The 26,513-nt window shown below is 40.0% G+C and overlaps 4 protein-coding genes and 2 pseudogenes across 21 annotated transcripts in view; all 6 read right to left on the bottom strand.

The window, feature by feature from the left end:
* The window catches only part of LOC113037348 (protocadherin gamma-A11-like), a 108,903-nt pseudogene that overhangs the window by 2,919 nt on the left and 79,471 nt on the right, over nucleotides 1-26,513 (bottom strand).
* Nucleotides 1-26,513, bottom strand: part of LOC113037376 (protocadherin gamma-A11-like) — a 105,832-nt pseudogene that overhangs the window by 2,923 nt on the left and 76,396 nt on the right.
* Nucleotides 1-26,513, bottom strand: part of LOC113037327 (protocadherin gamma-A12-like) — a 100,121-nt gene that overhangs the window by 2,926 nt on the left and 70,682 nt on the right. The window lies entirely within an intron of this gene.
* The window catches only part of LOC113036849 (protocadherin gamma-C5-like), a 276,532-nt gene that overhangs the window by 186,183 nt on the left and 63,836 nt on the right, over nucleotides 1-26,513 (bottom strand). Inside the window, exon 1 of one of the 18 annotated variants that reach the window (XM_026193695.1) lies at nucleotides 18,208-20,899. The exons of 15 other annotated variants lie outside the window; for them this stretch is intronic. In XM_026193695.1, the coding sequence (XP_026049480.1) occupies nucleotides 18,208-20,586 (2,379 nt within the window). In that variant the 5' untranslated portion in view covers nucleotides 20,587-20,899. Of the gene's footprint in view, nucleotides 1-7,642; nucleotides 10,297-13,249; nucleotides 15,869-18,207; nucleotides 20,900-26,513 lie in introns of those variants that run through there. 2 more of the 18 variants (XM_026193703.1, XM_026193687.1) reach the window with 2 other exon arrangements.
* On the bottom strand, nucleotides 1,814-6,019 carry LOC113037242 (protocadherin beta-15-like). Its single transcript, XM_026194123.1, has one exon. The coding sequence runs from the start codon at nucleotides 5,304-5,306 to the stop codon at nucleotides 2,817-2,819; it is 2,490 nt and encodes an 829-aa protein (XP_026049908.1). The 5' UTR covers nucleotides 5,307-6,019; the 3' UTR covers nucleotides 1,814-2,816.
* LOC113037341 (protocadherin gamma-A11-like) lies at nucleotides 22,271-25,756 on the bottom strand. Its single transcript, XM_026194319.1, has one exon. The coding sequence runs from the start codon at nucleotides 25,180-25,182 to the stop codon at nucleotides 22,771-22,773; it is 2,412 nt and encodes an 803-aa protein (XP_026050104.1). The 5' UTR covers nucleotides 25,183-25,756; the 3' UTR covers nucleotides 22,271-22,770.

Raw genomic sequence — 26,513 nt, 5'->3', positions numbered from 1 at the left:
GTGAGGAAGAGGCTCAGAATAGCCAGTGGGTGTTTCCTGTGCTTCCGTCGCCTACGCCACTTTAGCGGTGGAATTGGAGTCAGTGACCCCCCGGATCTCAGGGGGAATTGAGTCCCAGTAATTGTCAGCGAAGGTGTGCAGGTTTTTCTGGTTTAAAACTGCAAGCAGTTCAGTTTTGCTGTACTGCATTTGTGCTCCTGCATGTCGGAGAAAAAGTGAAACAAAAATACACTAAATAAAAAGAAAACCCTTAAGTTGAGGAGACTGCCGGGTCGCCATCTTGGGTACTCCTCCACTCCTAGCACAGATGAAATTAGGAGCACAAATGGTAAATGGACTGGTTCTTATATAGTGCTTTTCTCCTCTCACTGAGCACTCAAAGCGCTTTATACAACTTGTGCATTCACCCAATCATACCCATACACACAAGCACTTTATCTAAGGTTTTTAGTGCTTCTATCTAACATTCACTGGCATTCACACTCCGATGAATGCATCGGAGAGCAACATGGGGTTAATATCTTGCCCAAAGGATATTTGGCATGTAGACTGGAGGAGCCTGGGATCGAACCGCCTACCTTCCGGTGAGTAGGTGACCCACCTGAGCTACAGCCACCCCCTTACGACCTCAGATCCTGCTGAATTATTACTAAGCGGAGGGGGGGAGAGCACAAATGGGCCTGGAGCTATAACAGAAACACATATGAATTCATGAGGGTACTCTTTTCACGACAAAACCTCTTTGCTTCATCATCATGGCACTCTGTAGTATGCAAGAATAGGCACACTCAGGCACCTTATGCGACACAGAAACACATGCACACACTTCACAGTTTAGGTGTTGTGTAAGATTTTAACTACTGACCTGAATAAAGCTTACAGCCAAACACACACACACACACACACACACGTATATATATATATATATATATATATATATATATATATATATATATATATATATATATACACTTGTTTTTTAATGTAGGAATAAATATGATTTGCTTTTACTGTTGTGTGTTTACTGTTTTATGTCCTAAATTTAATGTTAAGTAGGCCAGGGTAGAGTCTAATAACAAAAGGAAGGGGGGGGGGGGGGGAGGAGAGAGAAAAACACCACTAACACTACTTTGTTTAGGTATAACAGGTATAATATGGTCACCGATGACTACTGATGATCTTTCACACTGAGAAATAACTGTCACTAGACAATTACCAAATCATTCTAATACATCCAATTAATGTCTAAACTATAACAGTATGTAGTTATCCACATGTATTTTATTATTAAATTTGCATTTAACTTTTAAGAATATAGTAATATTATTTTCTCCAGTCTACCCGCTTGTGCCCAAACCCCCCACTTCCTTCTTTTACAAGTTCCTGCACTTGATATACTGTCTACCAAAGGCAATAAAGAACTATGAAAGGCAACTATAAAGCTCTTACATAGACTAATGCACATCTGGTAGACAAAGGCACAGGAGAGAGAAAAAAAGAGTCACACAAAAAAGGCAGGCAATCTCCCATAAACTAAATTTAAAATATGTGACTATGTTCTCATGAGTTCTGAGAGTGTGCAAGCGGTCACCCCCTTCCATTTAGAGGAGTAAATTAAAAAGAAATTAAAACGGGTTACCTGAAAGCAGAAGTTAAGAAGCAACAAATCAGGAACTAGTTATTCTAGTGACACACAAAGGGAATTTTCTTTCTTCTTTCACCTCACTTGTGACCACTATAAGCAGGAACTGCTCTGTTATTATTATTGTTATTGTTGTTTATGGGGGAAAAATTAGTCAGAAAGGAAAAGGGATGCTTTTCTAAAAGTTTATTTTTCATCAAATGCACAAAATCTATTGACATATGGTTCAATAAAAGGTATGTAGTGCAAAGCTTTATTTGATCCCCCCCCAAATAAATAAAAATACTGACAACCTCACAGGGGTGTACTATGTCAGCTGGGATTGGTTCAAGCCCTGAGACCCCAAGCTGGATAAGTGGTAACATAATAGATGGGCAAATGAAGGATGAAAACAATGACAAAAGTTGGCTACAGTAAAGCAAAGAGAAAAATAAAACAGGCTGAATATGGAAAATTACAATTGCAATTAATGTTTTTACTCAGGCAAAAACAAAAATACCACAGACAGAGCAAAAGACTTAGACCTAAGACTACTTCTCTTCAACTATATCACTTTCAGAAGACATAGGGATGAATGAAGAAGTCATAACGGTCTGCCCTGCATTTTGAATGCAGAAAATGAGACATTTCAACTAATGTATTTAATCAGTTATATGTTTTTCCACACTGAAAGGTATTACAAATATTATGTTGTGTCTGTTACTTGTTCAGATAAGATAAAGGGGATCAACCATAGAATATTTTTTTCTTAGATTAAAAACAGAAAATAAATGTAAAAAAATGACAGAAAATTTATAAAGTTACTAAACGCTACATTTAACTGTCACAGGCAATATAAATAAATACAATACATACTTTAGTTACACTTCTGTGATACTATGTCTAATAATATGTCAAAAGATCAACACCTATAAGTTTGAGACTACCTGTGTCCAATGTGTCAATGTGGCGGTGAAGTTGAGGTTATATATAAAAGACAACATATTCGTGCACAAATACATCCATATATAAGACAAAATCTTTTAGAACCACTAGATCCATTACGTGTATATTTAAAGTAATTATATAGAAGCATTAATTATTTATTTAGTTTTTAAAGAAACCCCAGTTACAACATTTTTGTTAAAAAGGTCCATCTCAAATCCAACATGTTAAAACATGCTATGGCACACTCTCATTTGATCACATAACAGGGATGCGGTGCACCTGCCCTCACCTTCAGCGTTGCCCTGTCTGCACTGAGGCGCCTCAGTGTGTTTTTCTGATAAGCCGCACTTCTTTTCTTAAGAGTGTCGGTGTCTGTATTTGATGCGAAACGAAAATCACCTCTCCACGACCCGGTGGTCATAAAGGAATCATATCGCTCATCATTCAGCAAGGTGCCGCAACGGCTAAAATCTGCAAAACTAGAGGGGCAATAGGTCGTGGGGAAAACGGGCAGACTGGCTGTGGTTGAACGGTAAACGTAGCCACGCCGACAGAGTTTAAAATAAAACACTCCGCTGATTAGAAGGATAAACATAGAAGACACGGTTGAAAGAGCGATTATCAAATAGAGCGTTAAGTTATCGCTCTCTTGTGACTCATCTGCAAACTCTAAAAGTTCGCTTAAAACGGGGAGCCCATCACCAAGCATTATGCTGACTGTCGCAGTGGCAGAGAGAGATTCGAGCCCGTTGTCCGTTACTAATACAACAATAGTATGTTTTGGTTCATCGTCCTCTATAAATGTTCTCGTTGTTCTGATTTCCCCTGTATGCAGATCTACCATAAACACGTTAGGCCGTGTTGCTTTGATTATTCTGTAAGAAAGCCATGCGTTATGACCTGAGTCAGCGTCCACAGCCACCACCTTAGTAACCAGATAACCTCTAGGCGCTTCAGCTGGTACCATATCTTCAGCAATGTAACCGCTACTTTGCACAGGATATAAGACCACAGGTGCGTTGTCATTTTGGTCCTTAATAAACACATTTATAATGCAGGTGGTGGAAAGTGAAGGCCCACCGCCGTCTCTAGCTGTCACTTTAATTTGGAAGTAAACTGACTGTTCGTAGTCAAACATGCGTGAGGTAAAGACCTCCCCCGTGTCTGAGTTGATGCTTAAGAAAGATGACACTTCTGAGTTTCTGTCCTTTGATATTTGGTATTGGATTTTAGCGTTAGACCCGTCGTCAACGTCTTCCGCTTTGACTTTAATGACAAACGTGCCAACGGGTTGGTTTTCCAAGATGTTGACATTGTACTCGCTTTGCATAAATGTCGGGGGGTTATCATTTATATCGCTAATCGCGATTGGTATAACTTTTACACTAGTAAGTGGGGGAGAGCCCGCATCAGTGGCAGTTACTGCGAGGTTATACTCTGGTTGCACTTCCCTGTCCAATATTCCATCAGTCACTAGCATGTAATAGTTTTTGACCTCCGATACTAATTTAAAAGGAACATTTTTTGAGATCGTACAGGTGACACGCCCACTGCTCCCAGTGTCCATATCATATATATTAATCAGAGCAACCATAGTCCCTGGTTTGGAGTCTTCAGCCACGTTAGAAGAGGCCGACTTTATTTCTATCACGGGCTTATTGTCGTTCACGTCAATCACATCAATTATAAGTTTACAGTGTGAGGCCTGGCCACCGCCATCTTTAGCCTGAACATCTAGCTCGTGTGAGCTAGCTTCTTCATAGTCAATGACACCTGATACGCGAACTTCTCCGCTTAAAGGGTCAATTTCAATAACACCTCCCAACTTGTCAGACAGATGACTGAAGGAATAAGTTATCTCCCCATACACCCCCTCATCCAGGTCCGTGGCCTGTAGCGTGGTTATGATAGTCCCTATGGCTGAGTTCTCTGGCACAGAGGCTTTGAAAACTCGCTGGCTAAAAACTGGGACATTATCATTGGCATCTAAAACACGGATAAGGATAGAAGCAGTTCCTGATCTAGCCGGATTTCCCCCGTCAATTCCATTGATTTTCAGTACATGTTCAACTTGTGCCTCCCGGTCCAATGCCTTTTTAAGAACTAGCTCAGGATAAGCATTTCCGTTCATTTGGTTACCCATTTCCAGTGCAAAATTGTCATTCTGGCTCAGTGTATATTGACGGACAGAATTCGTGCCGAGATCGGGGTCATGCGCGCTCTCTAAGGGAAAGCGCCTCCCTAGAACTGTGGATTCCACTAAATCCAGTTTTATCTCCCCCGTAGGAAACACTGGGCTGTTGTCATTTATATCTGTAATGTCCAAAACTATGCTGAATGCTTGAAGGGGCTGTTCAAGTAAAAGCTGATACTGTAAAATGCAGGCAGTGGCTTGTGCGCAGAGCTCCTCTCGGTCTATCCGTTGGCTGATCAAAAGATTGCCTGACGCAGTGTCCAGTTCACACAGCTGGCTTGTTCCTTCTGCAACAACACGGGCTCGACGAGCATCAAGCTCTTTCACCTCCAGCCCCAGATCCCGCGCAACGTTTCCAATCACAGAGCTCCTCTGCATCTCTTCTGGAAGAACATAACGGACTTCTCCAAACGAAACAGCGGAAAGGAGACTAAGAAATGAAAAATGCAGCCACCACTTTAACTGAGGTCGACGCATCATCAATAAACATTTTTTCAGAAATGGATGCACTGTCGACATTATAGCTAAGTCGTTAACATACATCCAAATACCGAACTGAAAATGCAACTGCAATCCTGCGATTTCCTGCTTCTCTGGCTGAGTTAATCATGCTCTATTAAGAAAGCTGTCAGCTCGGATTTCTCTCTCTCTCTCTCTAACCTCTTTTTTCATCTCTCTCTCCCCCTCTCTCTAACTCCCTCTCTCAGACAGCTCCACATACAGCCTCTCTCCTTTTCTCCCCTCATACACACACACACGATAAAAAAAGAAATGCGCATGTATACACAGCCGCCGGTCCTAACCCAATACTCTAGTTCCACTGACACAGATAGAGGTAGACATGAGCATCCATGACTCAGACTTTATAAAAGAGCGTCACCAAGAGACTGAGAGAATAACTGCAGCTGTCTGTAATATCACCTTCCAGCACGTAACCAAAGTGAGCTCAAGTTGGGAGCTGAACATTAACTGCTATAACTACTAATAAGACAAATACGATCATTGTATTTGAAACAACACGATATGGACACAGTTAAAGTAATATTTATATAATGTAACAGAGTCTAGTATGGGATCCAGGATCTGATGTGGGCCCCGATTGATTATGTGATTGATTAGTTTTTTGATAGACAAAGTAGTTCTGACCTACAACCACTCAATTTATTCTCTATTTATTAAACACATTGTCCCAAAAGGACAGGGACAGTAGTTATTTCTACACAAAATGTTATTTATGCCAAATCATTTGGACTTAAACAGACAGACAGGCACGCACGCACACACACACACACACACACACACACACACACACACACACACACACACACACACACACACACACACACACACACACACACACACACACACACACACACAAAGTCATGAAATGAAAAGCAGAAGAAGTTATTGATGATCTCGCATGCTTGGCTTTACTTTGTTCAACATAATCCCTCTAGTGGCTGCTACGGAGCACTCCAGAATCCAGTTTATTTCCATAAGTAATGACACTAAGAGACAGATGAATCACTCTATCACTCTACTTCCTCTTGCTGAAACAGCAACACCATCCAGCAACATACACATAAATATATCCATGGCACTGCAGCTCTAGCTACAGATTAACAATAATATATCCACATATGAAAAGAACTGTGACTAAGTGATTATCCATACATCAGAGAACAGTAGCTATGACATGCTTATCTCAGATAAACAGGGAAGTCTAATATTAAAAGGTGGCAAGTCTCAGGGGAATGCAGTGGCAAAGGGCCTTTTCCCTCTCTGCACTGTGAAAAATATGACAGCTTGATACATGAGGATTCATAACGGGTTAAAATATTTCAAAAGAGAATTTGGCTTCATGGGGCATAAAACAAAGGCATATATACAAAATAAACGAATCTCACAAAAAGTAGCTGGATAGGATGATCATGCAGCTATGAAGTCTCAAACTAAATAACATTAAAACAATGCCATTTCATGTTGTACGGGTTTAGTCGGTGTAAATTAAATTAAATTAAATTAAATTAAATTAAATTAAATTAAATTAAATTAAATTAAATTAAATTAAATTAAATTAAATTAAATTAATATTAGCGAACAGTGTTGTGCCAGTGGGCAAGACATTTTGTGAAGTCATATTTTCATAAGTAACTAACTTGTGTTATTCTATAACACAGGTGTCAAACTCCAGGCCTCGAGGGCCGGTGACCTGTAGATTTTAGATGAGTCATTGATCCATCACAGCTGATTTAAAAGGCTAAATGACCTCCTCAACATGTATTGACGTTCTCTAGAGGTCTGGTAGTGAACCAATCATTTGATTCAGGTGTGTTGACCCAGGGTGGTATCTAAAACATGCAGGACGGACTGCAGGACACCGGCCGTCGAGACCTGGAGTTCGACACCACTGTTCTATAACATTTTTTTTTTTGTGCAGCTGAAAGCCTAATAAATTAAAAAATAAACAAAATAAAAGAAATAAAAGAAAATGAAAAATAAATACAATAACATAAAATAAAATATAATGATGAGATGAATTGAAAAATAAAGTAAAATAACGACATAACATAAAAAAATACGAGTAAACCATAGCCAAGAAATTACGTAGCACCAAGGAGATAGAAAAAAGCAACAGTTTTCAAACATTTTCCTACACAGAGAAAAGAAAGATTGGCCAAGTGTGTGTATAGAAACCGAATACTAAATACACTTTGCACAAAATATATTCTCTAAGTTTAACTATTGGGTAAGGAAATTATGCGAGAGTTTAAAACGATTATTTTAAATGTTAACTATTTATATTCTTTTTTGTTTGTTTATTTTTTATTTTTTAAAATAAAGGCTATTGATAAAATCATTGCTATATTAACTCATACCTCTGTGCACCCGTCCAGGTCTCCAAACACATCAGCAAAATCTGATGGACTTTTCTTCAGAGTCTGGTCAGCAGGCAGCGTGTTGTCATTGTATGATGTCACAAACTTAAAGTCACTGGTTCTAGAACCTGTGGTCAGGTACGCATCGTAATTGTAAGTGCTGCGTAAAGTTCCTGTGCCATCAACATCTGCGTAATTAGGAGGGAAATAACCGCTGGGGATGGCAACTGCTCCATCAAACAACAGTCTGGGCTTTCTCCTGCGACAAAACCTCAAACCCAGGATGATGATGATGAAGGTCAGGAAAAAGGTGGACACAGACACCAGCGCGATGATCAGATAAGAGGTCAGTTTGGAATTGCTCTCATTAAAAGACAGATCCTTCAGTTCTGGCACCTCAGCCAAGTTATCAGAAATGAGTAAATACATGGAACAGGTGGCAGACAGAGAGGGCTGTCCGTTATCTTTCACTGCCACTACAAGGTTCTGTTTCATGCTGTCAGATTCAGAAATGTCCCGGTGTGTCCTGATCTCTCCGCTGTGGACACCAATGGTAAAAAGTCCCGGATCTGTGGATTTGACTATTTGATAGGACAGCCAGGCGTTCTGTCCAGAGTCTGCGTCCACCGCGATCACTTTGGACACCAGAGAGCCTCCGTGTGCAGCTTTGGGGACCAGCTCGGTCATGAAGGAATTGCCCTCTGGGGAGGGGTACAGGATCTGAGGAGAGTTGTCATTCACATCTGAGATGAACACACTCACGGTCACGTTGCTGCTGAGAGGAGGAGAGCCGTTGTCTCTGGCCATCACGTGGACTTTAAAACTCCTGAACTGTTCATAATCAAACGACCTCACAGAGTGGATCACACCCGTGTCTCCGTTCACAGACAGATATGAGGACACCGGGGCACCGTTCACCTCACCAGCTAACAGAGAATAAACCACTGTACCGTTCTGTCTCCAGTCGGGGTCTCGAGCAGTAACGGAACATAAAGTGGAGCCCGGTTTGTTATTCTCACTCACATATGCGTTGTACGACTGTTCCTCAAACACAGGTGGGTTGTCGTTGATGTCAGCTACAGATAACTGAACAGTTTTAGAAGAGGACAGAGGTGGAGAGCCCTCGTCAGTGGCAGTGATTGTAATGTTGTAATTGGACACTAGTTCACGGTCCAGTTGTCCTGTGGTCACCAGAGAATAATAGTTTTTAATAGAAGGAACCAACTTAAAGGGGACACCCTGCTGGATGGAGCAGCGGACCTGTCGGTTATTCTCAGAGTCTCTGTCCTGCACGTTAATGATGCCCACCTCTGTACCAGGTGGGGTGTTCTCTGGTATCGGATTGGTCAGCGAGTTCAGATTAACTACAGGGGCATTGTCATTCACATCAGTGATAGAAATCATTACTTTAGCGTAGGATGACAGCCCCAGCCCATCTTTTGCTTTAACGCGTATTTCAAATGATGTAGTAGTTTCATAGTCAACAGCACCAATTACTCTTATGTCACCTACTTTACGATCAATGCTAAATATCTTCTTCACTTCTTCAGTAACATGTCCAAAGTCATACGTCACATCTCCATTAACTCCCTCATCTGCATCACTTGCGCTTACTGTAATCACTACAGTGTTTAGAGGAGAGTTTTCAGGCAGGCTGGCTTTATAAACGGCTTTGCTGAACACTGGGGCGTTATCATTAGCATCCAACACAGTGACGTGTATCATTAATGTACCTGATCTCTGAGGAGATCCACCATCCAAAGCTGTGAGAATTAAATTCATTTCCTGTTGTTTTTCACGATCAAGCTCCTTTTCAAGAACGAGCTCTATTGTGTTTCCATTTACAGACAGAATAAAATTTTCATTCTTTTTAAGGTTGTACTGCTGCACTGAATTTTGCCCCACATCCGCATCGTGCGCTTCTTCTATCACAAAACGAGCTCCTCTGTCAGCGGATTCTCGAATTTCTATATTAATCCGTTCTCCATTGAATTGTGGTGCGTTGTCGTTGATATCTTGAATGTGAAGGCTGATACGATGAAGCTCGAGCGGATTCCCCAGCACAAGCTCGTGTTTTAGGATGCACGAAGCCTTGTCTCCACAAAGCCCCTCGCGGTCAATCCTGTCTGCAACAATCAACTCTCCGTTATTCATGTTTATGTCACAGTAGCGTTTGTCGGTTCCGTCGGTGTCGATGCGGGCTCTCCTGCTGAACAGCGCGCCCGTTTTCATCCCGAGGTCTTTGGCTATATTTCCAATAATGGATCCTCGTTTCATTTCCTCTGGTAAAGAATAGCTCATGTCTCCATGAGCGACATGGAACAAAAAAAGGAGGAAAGAAAACCGACGCGAATGAAACCCAAATATGTTCGAACCCATCATACGCGATTAGTTATTAAAATCCTGAAGAATAACGAAAAAAAAAGAAGCTGAACCCCACAACACAAATGACAACTGCAATTCTCGGGAGGTCTCTTGGGATGCCGTCTTAATTTAGTCACAAAAGCGCAAGAATGCGCGTCCGCACTGATGAATACAGGAAATAAAAACTCATAGGGTTGGTGTTTAGCGCCACCGTGAGTTAGGTTATGCAGAAACACCTAAATAGTAAGTGTAAGCAAACGACAACAAATTTCAATTGTTTTATTGTTGCATGTAGTTATCCGCGACGTTCAAATTGAGAGAAAAGAGTCCTACAGTGTGCATTAGATAGAGTTTTGTTTTAAAAAAAAAAAGTAGCCCGTGAGAGTACTCTGAATGTCCTTATTTGTCTTCACAAAAAGTTTTTTAAAATGTAATCTCATGTATTGTTACTAAGATGATTCAGACATCTGTCGTGCGCTGTGGACTGTTCTTCACATAGCGATCATCCAGTCACACTACCTTATAATCACCAACACACATTAGACACAGCCAGGTAGTTAAGATAAATTTAGTAGCTACTGTATTCCAAGTGACACTATTATGATTGTTTTAGTTTTCATTCAGCATTGCTATGCTAATCTGCTGTTCTGAATTAATATTTTCACACTGCTCAGTCTGGACCTAAATATTCAACCTCAGGCATTTGCCAAAAGAGAGTATGGAAACATGTTTATGTGCTTTTAGGGTGTTTAAAAAAATTAATCACTGTTTAAAACACTATAGAAATGATACCAGTTGACTATTTTTCTTTTCTACATTTTTGCCTTTGTTGCACTAAAGTCAGTGAATTATTACAAAAATATATATACAGACTCAGAGACATTCAGTTCGGTGTCTCTCTTGTTTCAATTCATTTTAAATTCCTAATAGGAAAAACATTTACAGATGCCATGATGTATATCATTCTATGCATATGCATAAAGCATGACCTCAAAATAGTCTGAAAAAATAGATCATGCATACTACTCTTTAATTATAGAAGAATCCATACTGCGCCTTGAGACTGCAGGGGCCAAACTGTTTATTAAATACACAAACTGAATGTATGTTTTCAATCAATGGCATCCTTAAAGCTTTGAGGAGACATGTGTCACATTGTATTTTCTGATGCATTTTAAAAATTGCCACAAATACTTATGATAACATGTATTAAGGTTACTATGACACACTTGCTTATTACTACATATCTTTTTTTTTTTTAAACTATGGCGATAAAAAGTGATTACAACACCTTGCAGTACCACATACAGTGAAGGATGCCCTGAACCACACTTTGCACTACTTTGAAAAGATGAAGCAACATCCTCTCAATTAATGGCAACAGAGATACATCATACAATGTGTCACTGAGTATGACCAAGAAAGCAACTATGCTTTACATCCAGCAATTATTGTCAGAATGCAATAAGCAACCAGACAAAGCAGCAAGGCACTGACACACACACACACTGAAAAGCAATCACTTTAGATCAAGTTAATCCAAAGAACATACACAATATCATAAAAGTAAAATTAGTCTAAAATCAGTCTTTAACAGACATGTTATTTGGATTACTTGTAATAAGCGTAACAGTTTTTTTAATAACACACATCTAGACTGTATTTGTGAAAAATCAAACTCAGTTATGATAAACAATATGACCAATATTCTGGTAAAATCGCAAGTTAAAGAAAAAAGATTTTCGTGGACAGCAAAAGTCAAAGCAGGAATCTTTTATGTTAAAACAGCGAACTCGTAATTAATGCTAAAGTAAAACAAAAGTCATTTATAAAGTGTATCTCTCAGTGCAATCACTACAGAGATCACCATGGCACAGTCACAATGGGTGCACATTGAAAAGCTGCAATTAACGCTATATATTCTTTGTATTTTTCCTCTCAAGCAAAATCTCCTTTTTACAATCACAGAAAGCAGGTGAGACTCAAATCAGCTGTCACAAAAACTCAAATAAAGACCAACTGCACACCTGTTATAAAATATTGCTATTAATAAAGTGAAATGAAATGTGCAAAAATATAAAGACCTACATTCGGATGGTATCATCTTTCGAAGAAACACCAGTGGGAAACAATGGTATTCACATTTTCAGTCATTTAGGGGCTACATCAGTGAATCTAAAAATATAATTACACAACATATTTGAGGTGCTCAAATGTAAGATGAATTGCGTTCCATCATATGACAAAAACGTCTGTCCAAATCAAAGGATGAAAAATGACATCCAAAAGATTCACAGCAACACAGCAAATGTCACAAAGACTTTCAGTCTTAATCCCAGTAGCACAACATTGCAGGTGGAATACATATGAATAACATGTGCAAGCAAGCTGTTACAGCTGCTTTTTAGGCATATGTTATTTTAGATGGGCTAGACTTGAAGATGGATACAGTTTGGCACACAAATCTCATGCTGAAATGACACGTTAGCAAGAATGGCCAAAGATGTTCACTGCTAGTGTAATAATGTTGTGTTAAAGATCAAGATGTGGTTAATCAATAAGAGTAACTTACACTATGAAATGCAGCTCACATGTGTAATGGTTTTTAAGTCAACACTTAAATTCTGCAGCATTGAACCTGTTTTGCTCCAAAACACAACTAAATTGCATAAAAACAATAATAACAACACAGCTAAAGCACACCATGCCTTTTATGTAGTTTTTTTCCCCCAAATAGTATTATTTAATAAACAACATTAGGTTAAAGGTTAAGATTGAGGTTTTGATTATAATATGAGAATAATATTCCTGAAAAAAAGGCACTTTCATAAATTTCAATTAACAATAAATGTAGTTATAACTGACTAACAATTGAAAAATGACATGGATGGATAAAAACAAAAGTCCAAGCAAGATGCAATAATATACCTTATGTGAATGAAAATATGTCAGGACAGAATGCGAAATTACACTAAACAAGACTTAAATCTAAAGTATGAAAAATATGATCACACACCCAGTATAGAAGAATGACCATGGTGAAATTAAACCAGTTTTAGCCACTTTAAAGGAAGATAAAAATGGGAAAACTTTAAGACAACTTGAAATGTAATGAACTACCTCTTGTACGAGTCAAACAAAAGGACAATTGTGTAAAGTTGAAGTACAAACAAAAAAATGATTTTCAGGAAGGAAGTGGGCACAAGATTGAAATATAACTGGGTTACTGCCAACAGCTCATACCTCTGTGCACCCATCCAGGTCTCCAAACACATCAGCAAAGTCTGATGGACTTTTCTTCAGAGTCTGGTCAGCAGGCAGCGTGTTGTCATTGTATGATGTCACAAACTTAAAGTCACTGGTTCTTGATCCTGTGGTCAGGTACGCATCATAATTGTAAGTGCTGCGTAATGTTCCTGTGCCATCAACATCTGCGTAATTAGGAGGGAGATAACCGCTGGGGATAGCAACTGCTCCATCAAACAACAGTCTGGGCTTTCTCCTACGACAAAACCTCAAACCCAGGATGATGATGATGAAGGTCAGGAAAAAGGTGGACACAGACACCAGCGCGATGATCAGATAAGAGGTCAGTTTGGAATTGCTCTCATTATAAGACAGATCCTTCAGTTCTGGCACCTCAGCCAAGTTATCAGAAATAAGTAAATACATGGAACAGGTGGCAGACAGAGAGGGCTGTCCGTTATCTTTCACTGCCACTACAAGGTTCTGTTTCATGCTGTCAGATTCAGAAATGTCCCGCTGTGTCCTGATCTCTCCGCTGTGGACACCAATAGTAAAAAGTCCCGGATCAGTGGATTTGACTATTTGATAGGACAGCCAGGCGTTCTGTCCGGAGTCCGCATCCACCGTGATCACTTTGGACACCAGAGAGCCTCCGTGTGCAGCTTTGGGGACCAGCTCGGTCATGAAGGAGTTGCCCTCTGGGGAGGGGTACAGGATCTGAGGAGAGTTGTCATTCACATCTGAGATGAACACACTCATGGTCACGTTGCTGCTGAGAGGAGGAGAACCATTGTCTCTGGCTATCACGTGGACTTTAAAACTCCTGAACTGTTCATAATCAAACGACCTCACAGCATGGATCACACCCGTGTCTCCGTTCACAGACAGATACGAGGACACCGGGGCACCGTTCACCTCACCAGCTAACAGAGAATAAACCACTGTACCGTTCTGTCTCCAGTCGGGGTCTCGAGCACTAACGGAGCATAAGGTGGAGCCCGGTTTGTTATTCTCACTCACATATGCGCTATATGACTGCTCCTCAAACACAGGTGGGTTGTCGTTGATGTCAGCTACAGATAACTGAACACTTTTAGAAGAGGACAGAGGTGGAGAGCCCTCGTCAGTGGCAGTGATTGTAATGTTGTAATTGGACACTAGTTCACGGTCCAGCTGTCCTGTGGTGACCAGAGAATAATAGTTTTTAATAGAAGGAACCAACTTAAAGGGGACACCCTGCTGGATGGAGCAGCGGACCTGTCGGTTATTCCCAGAGTCTCTGTCCTGCACGTTAATGATGCCCACCTCTGTATCAGGTGGGGTGTTCTCTGGTATCGGATTGGTCAGCGAGTTCAGATTAACTACAGGGGCATTGTCATTCACATCAGTGACAGCAATTATTACTTTAGCGTAGGATGACAGCCCCAGCCCATCTTTTGCTTTAACGCGTATTTCAAATGATGTAGTAGTTTCATAGTCAACAGCACCAATTACTCTTATGTCACCTACTTTACGATCAATGCTAAATATCTTCTTCACTTCTTCTGTAAGATGTACAAAGTCATACGTCACATCTCCATTAACTCCCTCATCTGCATCACTTGCGCTTACTGTAATCACTACAGTGTCTAGAGGAGAGTTTTCAGGCAGGCTGGCTTTATAAACGGCTTGGCTGAACACTGGGGCGTTATCATTAGCATCCAACACAGTGACGTGTATCATTAATGTACCTGATCTCTGAGGAGATCCACCATCCAAAGCTGTGAGAATTAAATTCATTTCCTGTTGTTTTTCACGATCAAGCTCTTTTTCAAGAACGAGTTCTCTGGTGTTTCCGTTTACAGACAAAATAAAATTTTCATTCTTTTTAAGGTTGTATTGCTGCACTGAATTTTGCCCCACATCCGCATCGTGCGCTTCTTCTATCACAAAACGAGCTCCTCTGTCAGCCGACTCTTGAATTTCTATCTCAATCCGTTCTTCATTGAATTGTGGTGCATTGTCATTGATATCTTGAATATGAAGGCTGATACGATGAAGCTCGAGCGGATTCTCGAGCACAAGCTCGTGTTTTAGGATACACGAAGCCTTGTCTCCACAAAGCCCCTCGCGGTCAATCCTGTCTGCAACAATCAACTCTCCGTTACTCATGTTTATGTCACAGTAACGTTCGTCGGTTCCGTCGGCGTCGATGCGGGCTCTCCTACTGAACAGCGCGCCCGTTTCCATCCCGAGGTCTTTGGCTATATTTCCAATAACGGATCCTCGTTTCATTTCCTCTGGGAAAGAATAGCTCATGTCTCCATGAGCGACATGGAACAAAAGAAGGAGGAAAGAAAACTCACGCGAATGAAACACGAATATCTTCGAATCCATCCTAAGAGATGAATTATTAAGAGGCTGAAAAATAAGAAAAAAAATGACCTGAACCCCAAAACACGACTCACAACTGCAATTCTCGGGAGGTGGCCCTAACTGAGACACAAGAGCGCAAGAATACGCGTCCACACCGATGAATACAGGAAATGAAAACTGTTAGGGCCGGTGTCTAGCGCCACCGTGAGTTAGGTTTTGCGGAAACACCTTAACACTAAATCTAAGTAGACTACAACTAATGCTCAGTGCATGATTTTTATCTTCTTTTAAAAATATATTTTTATGTAGAATAAATATGTAAAATCTCAGTTACTATAAAGGAGACAATGGGAGAAAAGAGTTTTACATTGTGAATCAGGTAAACAGTTGTAAAATCAACCAAAAAAAGAAGAAGAAAGCCATTCAGTCAGTAAGACAACTATAAATGTGCTTTTTTCTCTTCATAAAATTATGATATCTTTAATTGTATGTTGTTGTTGTTTCTACTAAGAGGATTCAGACTTGGCTGTGTACCTGGAACTGTTCTTCACTGCCTTGTTCTCATCACCACACACACATATGCAGGTTGTTTAGTTACACTGAGTCACTTACTGTACTCCAGGTGACTGTTTTATGTTTTTTGTCTCCATCCAGTAGATACTGCTAATTTGCTGCTCTGCATGACTGTTTTCATACTAGACCCTCTCAACCCAAAGGTTCAAATGTAGCTACGTTTATAATAAAGAATTAGTATAATAAAGAATTGCATTTATATTGCACTTTTCTAGAGACTCAAAGCGCTTCACAGTTCCACTATTCATTCACTCTCACATTTACACACTGGTGGAGGCAAACGACAGTTGTATCCACAGCTTCCCTGGGACAGACTGACAGAAGCGAGTTTGCCATATCGTGCCATCAGCCCCTCTGGCCAACACCAGTAGGCAGTAGGGTGAAGTGTCTTACCCAAGGACACAGCGACCAGGACAGACAGAGCTGGGGATCGAACCGGCAAACTTCCGGTTACAACATGAGCTTCCAAACCACTGTTGCGTTTACAAGACTGGTGCAGGAAAATGTTCATGTGCTTTCAGTATGTTTTTACTCTTATGTCTACTACTGCTATGTTGATATTTTTGGGATTAAATCCTGTTATCCAGTAAGTAGGTGTCACAATTGGATTTCAGAATTACACCTAAATTTACAGTCCAATGGTTTATGGTTTCATTTGTTGCTTTTTTAAAAATTAACAAGTGTGCCATGCGGTCACCAGAGTCGCTAAAGAAATCTCAGTTGAGACAGTGCAAACTCAAGAGCTCCAATTAAACTACACACTGCCTCATTTTACAACTCATCAGTCACATGAATTAGAAATCAACTTTCACGTATTTTAAAATTAAGATCAAAGACAAAGCTGTTAAAGAAACAGTCCTACTAGTCAAGTGTGATGGAATGTGTTTAAATATAAATACCTACAAACAGATAGTAATACATGTTTGCACTCATTTAGTGTGAAAAAATATAATTATAATCTAAATTGCTATTGCTTGCAATTAAGATGAATTGCATTCCATCACTTGACAGCTACTTCTGTCCAGTGCTAAGAATATATAATGACAGCCATCAGATTACAAAATTCACCAAATTACTCAGTCTGACATATGATAGGAAAACATCACAGGTATGAGAAGTATGAAATAAATGTAGAAGTGAGCTTTTATAGATGCTTTTTGTGCATCTCCTATTTTAGATAAGGCAGACATAGGAACAAATCCAGGTTGGGACATAAGTCTCATACTTAAAATGTGACATGACAGCGAGAATGGGCAAAGATCTTTATTACTACACTGATAATATTGTGCTAAAGACAAATATGTGGTTTAGCACTAAGATGAACTTACAGTATGAAATGTAGCTGACAAATATACACTACTTAAAAAGACCAGCTGTAAAATTCTGCAGCATCTGACCTTCTGTGTATCAACTAACCAGAGGTGTAGAACTACTGACAAAATATCAGTAACAACACAGCTAAAGCACTGGGCATATATTCACAAAGTGCTATTTAATAAAAAAAAATAAAAATGGTAGTACCGGAAAAAATATGATGAAAGTTTGATTACATTATACAACTATATCTTCCTAAGAGTAAAAGTTGCTCTCACAGCTTCAGATAGAGGATAAAAGTAATCAATTAGTGAAAAAACAAAACAAACAACAAATAACATGTACAGACAAATAACACTGCAAGCACGATGCAGAAATACCTATTGTGTTGATGAACAAACGTCATATGAGCTTGCAAAACTACAATAAATTGAACACACATATATAAAATATCACACTAAATCTATAAGTATGAAAGTATGAAATGTATCATGTTGAAATTAAACATATTTTAGCCACTACCAGAGAAAGACAGCTACACCTCTAGGAAACACTTTAGAGGAAAGAAGAAAATGTTAGAATTAATAAACCAACTTTTGCTCCAAGCATTTAAAAAAAGAATTTTGTGATGATAAAGTTGAAGAAAACTGAACTGTTGATATTCATCTGGCACAAGATTAAAACATGACTTGCTTATTGCGAAGGGGCCATACCTCTGAGCACCCATCCAGGTCTCCAAAGACATCAGCAAAATCTGATGGACTTTTCTTCAGAGTCTGGTCAGCAGGCAGCGTGTTGTCATTGTATGATGTCACAAACTTAAAGTCACTGGTTCTTGAACCTGTGGTCAGGTACGCATCATAATTGTAAGCACTGCGTAAAGTTCCTGTGCCATCAACATCTGCGTAATTAGGAGGGAGATAACCACTGGGGATGGCAACTGCTCCATCAAACAACAGTCTGGGCTTTCTCCTGCGACAAAACCTCAAACCCAGGATGATGATGATGAAAGTCAGGAAAAAGGTGGACACAGACACCAGCGCGATGATCAGATAAGAGGTCAGTTTGGAATTGCTCTCATTATAAGACAGATCCTTCAGTTCTGGCACCTCAGCCAAGTTATCAGAAATGAGTAAATACATGGAACAGGTGGCAGACAGAGAGGGCTGTCCGTTATCTTTCACTGCCACTACAAGGTTCTGTTTCATGCTGTCAGATTCAGAAATGTCCCGCTGTGTCCTGATCTCTCCGCTGTGGACACCAATAGTAAAAAGTCCCGGATCTGTGGATTTGACTATTTGATAGGACAGCCAGGCGTTCTGTCCGGAGTCCGCGTCCACCGCGATCACTTTGGACACCAGAGAGCCTCCGTGTGCAGCTTTGGGGACCAGCTCGGTCATGAAGGAGTTGCCCTCTGGGGAGGGGTAGAGGATCTGAGGAGAGTTGTCATTCACATCTGAGATGAACACACTCATGGTCATGTTGCTACTGAGAGGAGGAGAACCGTTATCTCTGGCCATCACATGGACTTTGAAGCTCCTAAACTGTTCATAATCAAACGACCTCACAGCGTGGATCACACCCGTGTCTCCGTTCACAGACAGATAGGATGACACTGGGGCACCGTTCACCTCACCAGCTAACAGAGAATAAACCACTGTACCGTTCTGTCTCCAGTCGGGGTCTCGAGCACTAACGGAACATAAAGTGGAGCCCGGTTTGTTATTCTCACTCACATATGCGCTGTACGACTGTTCCTCAAACACAGGTGGGTTGTCATTGATATCAGTTACAGATAACTGAACACTTTTAGAAGAGGACAGAGGTGGAGAGCCCTCATCAGTGGCAGTGATTGTAATGTTGTAATCAGACACTAGTTCACGGTCCAGTTGTCCCGTAGTCACCAGAGAATAATAGTTTTTAATAGAAGGAACCAACTTAAAGGGGAAACCCTGCTGGATGGAGCAGCGGACCTGTCGGTTATTCCCAGAGTCTCTGTCCTGCACGTTAATGATGCCCACCTCTGTACCAGGTGGAGTGTTCTCTGGTATTGGATTGGTCAGTGACTTCAGATTAACTACAGGGGCGTTGTCATTCACATCAGTGATAGAAATCATTACTTTAGCGTAGGATGACAGCCCCAGCCCATCTTTTGCTTTGACACGTATTTCAAATGATGTAGTAGTTTCATAGTCAACAACACCAATTACTCTTATGTCACCTACTTTATGATCAATACTAAATATCTTCTTCACTTCTTCAGTAACATGTCCAAAGTCATACGTCACATCTCCATTAACTCCCTCATCTGCATCACTTGCGCTTACTGTAATCACTACAGTATCTAGACGAGAATTTTCAGGCAGGCTGGCTTTATAAACGGCTTGGCTGAACACTGGGGCGTTATCATTAGCATCCAACACAGTGACGTGTATTACTAATGTACCTGATCTCTGAGGAGATCCACCATCCAAAGCTGTGAGAATTAAATTCATTTCCTGTTGTTTTTCACGATCAAGCTCCTTTTCAAGAACGACCTCTATTGTGTTTCCATTTACAGACAAAATAAAATTTTCATTCTTTTTAAGGTTGTACTGCTGCACTGAATTTTGCCCCACATCCGCATCGTGCGCTTCTTCTATCACAAAACGAGCTCCTCTCACAGCCGACTCTTGAATTTCTATATTAATCCGTTCTCCATTGAATTGTGGTGCGTTGTCATTGATATCTTGAATGTGAAGGCTGATACGATGAAGCTCGAGCGGATTCCCCAGCATAATCTCGTGTTTTAGGATGCACGAAGGCTTTTCTCCACAAAGCCCCTCGCGGTCAATCCTGTCTGCAACAATCAACTCTCCGTTACTCATGTTTATGTCACAGTAACGTTTGTCGGTTCCGTCGGCGTCGATGCGGGCTCTCCTGCTGGACAGCGCGCCCGTTTCCATCCCGAGGTCTTTGGCTATATTTCCAATAATGGATCCTTGTTTCATTTCCTCTGGTAAAGAATAGCTCATGTCTCCATGAGCGACATGGAACAAAAGAAGGAAGAAAGAAAACTCACGCGAACGAAACACGAATATCTTCGAATCCATTATAAGAGATGAATTATTAAGAGGCTGAAAAATAAGGAAAAAAAATGACCTGAACCCCAAAATACGACTCACAACTGCAATTCTCGGGAGGTGGCCCTAACTGAGACACAAGAGCGCAAGAATGCGCGTCCACACCGATGAATACAGGAAATGAAAACTGTTAGGGCTGGTTTTTAGCGCCACCGTGAGTTAGGTTTTGCGGAAACACCTTAACACTAAATCTAAGCAAACTACAACTAATGTTCAGTGTATGATTTTTATCTTCTTTTAAAAAAAGTATTTTTATGTAGAATAAATATGTAAAACTTCAGTTACTATAAAGGAGACAATGAGAGAAAAGAGTTTTACATTGTGAATCAAGTAAACAGTTGTAAAATCAAACAAAAAAAAAAGAAGACAACTATAAATGTGCTTATTTGTCTTCATAAAATTATGATATCTTTAATTGTATGTTGTTGTTGTTTCTACTAAGAGGATTCAGATTTGTCTGTGTGCCTGGAACTGTTCTTCACATAGTGATCACTGCCTTGTTCTCATCACCACACACATATGCAGGTTGTTTAGTTACACTGAGTCACTTACTGTACTCCAGGTGACTGTTTTATGTTTTTTGTCTCCATCCAGTAGATACTGCTAATCTGCTGCTCTGCATAACTGTTTTCATACTAGACCCTCTCAACCCAAAGGTTCAAATGTAGCTACGTGTATAAAGCTGGTGCAGGAAAATGTTTATGTGCTTTCAGTATGTTTTTGCTCTTATGTCTAGTATTGCTATGTTGATATTTTTGGTATTAAATCATGTTATCCAGTAAGCAGGAGTCACATTTGGATTTCAGAAATACACCTAAATTTACCGTCCAATGATTTATGGTTTCATTTGTTGCTTTTTAAAAAAATTAACAAGTGTGCCATGCGGTCACCAGAGTCGCTAAAGAAATCTCAGTTGAGACAGTGCAAACTCAAGAGCTCCAGTTAAACTACACACTGCCTCATTTTACAACTCATCAGTCACATGAATTAGAAATCAACTTTCACGTATTTTAAAATTAAGATCAAAGACAAAGCTGTTAAAGAAACAGTCCTACTAGTCAAGTGTGATGGAATGTGTTTAAATATAAATACCTACAAACAGATAGTAATACATGTTTGCACTCCTTTAGTGTGAAAAAATGTAATTATAATCTAAATTGCTATTGCTTGCAATTAAGATGAATTGCATTCCATCACTTGACAGCTACTTCTGTCCAGCGCTAAGAATATATAATGACAGCCATCAGATTACAAAATTCACCAAATTACTCAGTCTGACATATGATAGGAAAACATCACAGGTATGAGAAGTATGAAATAAATGTAGAAGTGAGCTTTTATAGATGCTTTTTGTGCATCTCCTATTTTAGATAAGGCAGACATAGGAACAAATCCAGGTTGGGACATGAGTCTCATACTTAAAATGTGACATGATAGCGAGAATGGGCAAAGATCTTTATTACTACACTGATAATATTGTGCTAAAGATAAATATGTGGTTTAGCACTAAGATAAACCTACAGTATGAAATGTAGCTGACAAATATACACTATTTAAAAAAAAAAAAGCTGTAAAATTCTGCAGCATCTGACCTTCTGTGTATCAACTAACCAGAGGTGTAGAACTACTGACAAAATATCAGTAACAACACAGCTAAAAGTGTTATTTAATAAATGGTAGTACCGGAAAAAATAAGATGAAAGTTTGATTACATTATACAACTATATCTTCCTAAGAGTAAAAGTTGCTCTCACAGCTTCAGATAGAGGATAAAAGTAATCAATTAGTGAAAAAACAAAACAAACAACAAATAAAGTGTACAGACAAAAAACCACCGCAAGCACGATGCAGAAATACCTATTGTGTTGATGAACATACATCATATGAGCTTGCAAAACTACAATAAATTGAACACACACAAATAACATATCACACTAAATCTATAAGTATGAAAGTATGAAATGTATCATGTTGAAATCAAGCATATTTTAGCCACAACCAGAGAAAGAGAGCAACACCTCTAGGAAACACTTTAGAGGAAAGAAGAAAAAGTTAGAATTAATAAACCAATTTTTGCTCCAAGCATTTAAAGAAACAAATTTGTGATGATAAAGTAGAAGAAAACTGAACTGTTGATATTCATCTGGCACAAGATTAAAACATGACTTGCTTAGTGCGAAGGGGCCATACCTCTGAGCACCCATCCAGGTCTCCAAAGACATCAGCAAAATCTGATGGACTTTTCTTCAGAGTCTGGTCAGCAGGCAGCGTGTTGTCATTGTATGATGTCACAAACTTAAAGTCACTGGTTCTAGAACCTGTGGTCAGGTACGCGTCGTAATTATAAGTGCTGCGTAAAGTTCCTGTGCCATCAACATCTGCGTAATTAGGAGGGAGATAACCGCTGGGGATGGCAACTGCTCCATCAAACAACAGTCTGGGCTTTCTCCTGCGACAAAACCTCAAACCCAGGATGATGATGATAAAAGTCAGGAAAAAGGTGGACACAGACACCAGCGCGATGATCAGATAAGAGGTCAGTTTGGAATTGCTCTCATTATAAGACAGATCCTTCAGTTCTGGCACCTCAGCCAAGTTATCAGAAATAAGTAAATACATGGAACAGGTGGCAGACAGAGAGGGCTGTCCGTTATCTTTCACTGCCACTACAAGGTTCTGTTTCGTGCTGTCAGATTCAGAAATGTCCCGCTGTGTCCTGATCTCTCCGCTGTGGACACCAATAGTAAAAAGTCCCGGATCTGTGGATTTGACTATTTGATAGGACAGCCAGGCGTTCTGTCCGGAGTCCGCGTCCACCGCGATCACTTTGGACACCAGAGAGCCTCCATGTGCAGCTTTGGGGACCAGCTCGGTCATGAAGGAGTTGCCCTCTGGGGAGGGGTACAGGATCTGAGGAGAGTTGTCATTCACATCTGAGATGAACACACTCACGGTCACGTTGCTGCTTAGAGGAGGAGAACCGTTGTCTCTGGCCATCACATGGACTTTAAAACTCCTGAACTGTTCATAATCAAACGACCTCACAGCGTGGATCACACCGGTGTCTCCATTCACAGACAGATAGGAGGACACCGGGGCACCGTTCACCTCACCAGCTAACAGAGAATAAACCACTGTACCGTTCTGTCTCCAGTCGGGGTCTCGAGCACTAACGGAACATAAAGTTGAGCCCAGTTTGTTATTCTCACTCACATATGCGCTGTATGACTGTTCCTCAAACACAGGTGGGTTGTCGTTGATGTCAGCTACAGATAACTGAACACTTTTAGAAGAGGACAGAGGTGGAGAGCCCTCATCAGTGGCAGTGATTGTAATGTTGTAATCAGACACTAGTTCACGGTCCAGTTGTCCCGTTGTTACCAGAGAATAATAGTTTTTAATAGAAGGAACCAACTTAAAGGGGACACCCTGCTGGATGGAGCAGCGGACCTGTCCATTAGTTTCGGAGTCTCTGTCCTGCACGTTAATGATGCCCACGTCTGTATGAGCTGGGGTGTTCTCTGGTATCGGATTGGTCAGTGACTTCAGATTAACTACAGGGGCGTTGTCATTCACGTCAGTGATAGAAATTATTACTTTAGCGTAGGATAAAAGCCCCAGCCCATCTTTTGCTTTAACGCGTATTTCAAATGATGTAGTAGTTTCATAGTCAACAGCACCAATTACTCTTATGTCACCTACTTTACGATCAATGCTAAATATCTTCTTCACTTCTTCAGTAACATGTCCAAAGTCATACGTCACATCTCCGTTAAGTCCCTCATCTGCATCGGTTGCGCTTACTGTAATCACTACAGTGTCTAAATGAGAGTTTTCAGGCAGGCTGGCTTTATAAACGGCTTGGGTGAACACTGGGGCGTTATCATTAGCATCCAGCACAGTGACGTGTATTACTAATGTACCTGATCTCTGAGGAGATCCACCATCCAAAGCTGTGAGAATTAAATTCATTTCCTGTTGTTTTTCACGATCAAGCTCTTTTTCAAGAACGAGCTCTCTGGTGTTTCCGTTTACAGACAAAATAAAATTTTCATTCTTTTTAAGGTTGTACTGCTGCACTGAATTTTGCCCCACATCCGCATCGTGCGCTTCTTCTATCACAAAACGAGCTCCTCTGTCAGCGGATTCTCGAATTTCTATATTAATCCGTTCTTCATTGAATTGCGGTGCGTTGTCATTGATATCTTGAATGTGAAGGCTGATACGAAGAAGCTCGAGCGGATTCTCCAGCATGAGCTCGTGTTTTAGGATGCACGAAGCCTTTTCTCCACAAAGCCCCTCGCGGTCAATCCTGTCTGCAACAATCAACTCTCCGTTACTCATGTTTATGTCACAGTAACGTTTGTCGGTTCCGTCGGCGTCGATGCGGGCTCTCCTGCTGGACAGCGCGCCCGTTTCCATCCCGAGGTCTTTGGCTATATTTCCAATAATGGATCCTCGTTTCATTTCCTCTGGTAAAGAATAGCTCATGTCTCCATGAGCAACATGCAGCAGAAGGAGGAAACAAATGTTCCAAGCCTGAAACGCGATAGTATTCAATTCCATCTTCAATGATATACCTCTAATATGTTAAAGCAATAACGCAGCAAAGATAGCACAAAAGAAAAAAAAAGAACCTGGTAATTCAGCGCGTCTCGTGCTAAACCTAGAGCAGGCAGCGGGCGTGCAAGACAGAAAGTCCACAAAGAAAAGAGGAATTCAGTCTTTTAGGGCTGGTGTATAGCGACACCGTGAGTTCAAAAATGACACTGACCCCACCTTATCCAAGTTAAATGCCTAAATGCACTCAATAGATACTGCAAGATCGGAGTGTTTTATTTTAATACACGTTTAGTGACTATATTATTACTTAATGGAATATGGCATAAATCTATATCTGTAGGGCCTAGAAATACTGATATCACTATATGTTTACGACTGAACGACAAACTGTGGGTTCCCCCTCTTTGTAGCCTTTCGGAAATCAGCCTAATTGTGTATTAACAAAAATTTCATGTTGCTGGTTCCAACGTAATCACACGCATTGAGTTTACCTATTTAAATTATGACCAAGGTTAACGTTGTTAATGTCCCATAGGACACAAAGCACAGGAAAAAAAAAATAAAATAAAATTGTAAAATACATGAAAAATCAAGACAGAAAGATTAAAAAACCCATATTATCCAAGTTCAGTATACTAACATCAAACTGAATTTTTATGACTGCTTAAAAAAAACTTTTTTTTTTAAATACACTAAAAAGGAAACTGGCCGATTCACCTGTTTCTTTTCTTCTCAGACAAAAGAAAATTAATGTTGGTTGTTTTTTTTTTTTTTTGGTTTTTTAAAATAACTGAATCAAGATAGAGGATGCAGTCTGAAATTTAGTATCCTTTCATAAAAAATAGTTTTGTGTTAGCAACTAAGCAATTATTCAGTAAATTTTTCTGTTAGAAGTCAGATTTCTTTCAGTTGTATCCCAGCTACTATTTCATGCATTAAGGCGAAATTTATGTGGATTTTACTGAGTCATCTGAACTTTTTAAAATAAACTAACAAATTCCCTGAAGCCTTTGCTAATCTCATAAATGTGATGGTACCTCAAATTTACATTAGACCAGAATTTACTTATTAGTACTGTGATTTTGAGGTAATATCAGAACTGAGTAAAAGTGTCACAAGTCAGACTGAAATTCTAAAACAAAGTGGGCATTTAACTGCACTGAATTGTTGCTAGGCTGAATGTTTTTCTAGAACAGTTAACCACAAACAAAAACACTTTGAACTAGATGTTAACAAGTTGCATATGAAGCCTGATCACTAAACTGACCGTATCATCAGAAGCTTATTACACTCAGCTGAGAGACAGAAAAGAAACTTCATCAGACGCAGAATTG

This window comes from Astatotilapia calliptera, chromosome 2, assembly GCF_900246225.1.
Source record: "Astatotilapia calliptera chromosome 2, fAstCal1.2, whole genome shotgun sequence".
Taxonomy (NCBI): Eukaryota; Metazoa; Chordata; class Actinopteri; order Cichliformes; family Cichlidae; genus Astatotilapia; species Astatotilapia calliptera.
Note: the sequence above shows the minus strand (reverse complement) of the source record. Positions and strands in the feature narration are given on the sequence as shown.

Bases quoted from the DNA above. Each gene is read 5' to 3' on its own strand.
- LOC113037242 (XM_026194123.1), bottom strand. From the start codon at position 5,306: ATGTATGTTAACGACTTAGCTATAATGTCGACAGTGCATCCATTTCTG.
- LOC113037341 (XM_026194319.1), bottom strand. From the start codon at position 25,182: ATGGAATTGAATACTATCGCGTTTCAGGCTTGGAACATTTGTTTCCTC.